Raw genomic sequence first — 2839 nt, forward strand, 5'->3', positions numbered from 1 at the left:
ATCATTTTTGCTAACTTTTATTTCAATCTTTTTTTTTCTTTTCTTGTTTTCGAGGGTCACTGGTCGTGTTTCTGATGCCCTGTGTATATTTCCCTTCTTGCAGGCTCAAGGCAGGGGAGTGAGAATGGGTGGTGAATGGTGGTAGTTATAAGGACAAGGGATGGTAGGACTTCTCTTTGGACAAACGAACGGTTTGTTTAATTAAGAATGTCTCCAACCCACTCATCTTTTATTTGTATTCTTTTTTTTCCTTTGTCCGAATATCCTCCCTTGACCATATTGACTGAAAAAATAGATCTATGAATTTTTGGGTACCCCTTTTGAAAATAGAGGATTGGGGCGGCATCGAAGTTGTGTAGATAACTGGCACAAGTCCATGTCGGCGTTAAGGCTAGCTTTCGATCAATCACCGTCGTTTCGTTATCATTGACCGTAGCGGCTTCAGCACTTGCACCTTGCTGAGGGTACTTCATCCTCTCTTCTATATCGGAACCTAAGGCAGACGACGTTCTCGGGAGGCAATGTCGGTTCTACGGAGAAAATCCCCAATGAAACACCAACCAAGAAAACTGTAGAGCCTAACTCTGTTGCCTTGCGCGGCCTCGTGTTTCGGACAGCGCTCTAGCTGACAGGATAGCTCGATGAGACAACTCAGGAGGAGAAATGATATAAAAACTCGTGGTCGCCTCTAGTCAAACTAAGATATCGCAATCGTCTACATCAACTTCCAACTCCCAACTGCTGTACCTGTTCCCATCCAGCCACTACATACCTCCAGACATCCAATCCAATGGCCACCACCCCCTCAGCACTGATCTTTCCCATGACCGGCTGCACCTCCGGTTTCGGCCGCTCCATCGATGCTCTCGGCCAGTGGACACAAAGTGATAGCAACAGCACGGAGCTCCTCTCGACTTGTCGAGCTCAAGGCTGCCGGCGCCGCGGTCATGGAGCTTAAAGCGGTCGGCGATGGAAAATGCTCCGGAGCGGCGAGATGATATAGGGCGCAGACGGGTTGTTATGATCCTGTGGCGGCTGCAGGAAATTCGAGCGGAGTTGGGCCTGTTTTTCGAGACATCTCCGGTGGAGCTCGAGCTGCTTCCTTTTCGTTTCGGCCCCACGCTTAGCCTGGATCGTAGTCATATGATCGAATTCTGTATTTGTTGGAGGCACAAGAGAGCCCAGATAGCCCTGTCGAATGGCTGACCCTAGGAGTGAGAGGCTAGACTTGGTACTGGTTGATCTGGTCCGAGAGGCATTAAACTTGGGCTCTGATCGTGATTGTGTTCTTGGATCCCGAGTCTGGGGCGGTGATGGCCCTAATAGTGTCCGCGTGGGTATCCCTGCCGGTGATGCGGATGTTGATGTTACTGCTTTGTGGTGATCCATTCAGGAAACTAGAGCGTTGATTAAAACACATCTGGTTATACGGGCCGGGTGCTATAATATGACCTCAGGCGAAAGTTATTCAACAGGTACATATTCCACTGGGAACGAGCAGACGCTCAAAGAAAATCAGCAGACTGTTTCCTTAAGATGCAAAGAAATTGATTATCCATAGAAGAATGACGTCTCCTGTCTTGCCGCGCCCAACAGGAGTTCCTGCTCGGCGCTTTCGTCACAGCCTTACCAAGTCCCGGCATTGTGGGTTCATCACCTTAGCGATAAGGAATGATGACCATGATATGATCTTAATGGGAAGGACAACACGCGACTCTTGTGCCAATGGACAAGGCGATAGGTGTGGCCGGTGTAAGTCACGCAAGCCCCTGTGCCGTCCACGCAATCCTTTGTATATCTGTTCAATGACCCCTGGTGCGAGGCTCAAAGTCAACAAGTTTTTGCTCATTGTTTGTCTGTTGATCACCAGGAGTGTCGACACAACCGACGAGTTTAGACAAACATGGACCACACGTAGGAATCCATCAACCTATACAGTTTCTTACCGAGGGCCTTTATGCGGCTCAGACGGTCTTTCACGCGAGTGCCGCTGCCTGGTGTTGCAGACTCATCATTGTGTGGAAACCCAATGAAGAGTTGATGCATGCATCTAAGCAAGCCCCGACTCTCTTAATGCTAGATATCATCACAGTAAATACTTTCGTATAGCAATGTTTTACGAGGCCAATTTGATGTCCTGAAAAAAAGTTAAATTAGTGACAATTACATGTGAGAAGGGGTGAAATTACAAACATACCTGTTAAGATCGTGGCAACGCGCCGACGTGTCCTTGATTTTGCTCTCTTTTGACGACACATCGGCTACTTGAGCGTAGTTCTTGGTTTACAGGTTGTCTCTACCTGAACCCGACTCTCTCTCCAATGTTCTTGTATCCTCTGTTCTCATCGATTCCCGTCCATTTTGGCTATTGTCCGTTCGGTTGAGGACCAACATAGCGCTGCAGCAAGCCTTGCTATTCCAGTATGATTCCACCCGTCATTGGAAAACTCCAGCTGGCTGGATACTCCTTGGTGTTGTAGTTAGCGGGAATTTAGCAGCCATATGCCCAGGCTTCAAAGGGCATTTCCTTCCTCCCATCCCATTTTTCGCGCAAGACAAAGACGCATCGAGTTGTTTTATCCCGTCATCACTCGTCCCTGCCTACGGGGCTGCGGCTCCTACTCCGACCACCCCTATTGCGGTTGCCAGGACCGTTGCGTCCGCCGCCGCCACCACCACCACCTCCACCACGGCCGCCGCCGCCGCCGGTCTTGCCTGGGGGTGGTCGCACAAAGGCAAAGTCCACCTGAATGGTCTGGTCGAGGAGCTTCGTCTCGTGGGCACCGTCGATGGCGGCGCGCGCCTCCTCAAGCGTCGGATACTCAATCAATGCGTAGCC

General features: G+C 50.0%; 1 protein-coding gene across 1 annotated transcript; it reads right to left on the reverse strand.

Annotated features, from left to right (window-relative positions):
• Positions 1–1941: 1941 nt before the first annotated feature.
• Positions 1942–2821, reverse strand: NEUTE1DRAFT_149143 (uncharacterized protein; the record flags this gene model as incomplete). Its single annotated transcript, XM_009856589.1, has 2 exons — positions 1942–2137; positions 2198–2821. A coding segment is annotated over one exon (234 nt), but the record flags the coding sequence as incomplete, so codon positions are not given.
• Positions 2822–2839: the final 18 nt, after the last annotated feature.

The sequence above is a fragment of the Neurospora tetrasperma genome (assembly GCF_000213175.1).
Source record: "Neurospora tetrasperma FGSC 2508 unplaced genomic scaffold NEUTE1scaffold_68, whole genome shotgun sequence".
Classification (NCBI taxonomy): Eukaryota; Fungi; Ascomycota; class Sordariomycetes; order Sordariales; family Sordariaceae; genus Neurospora; species Neurospora tetrasperma.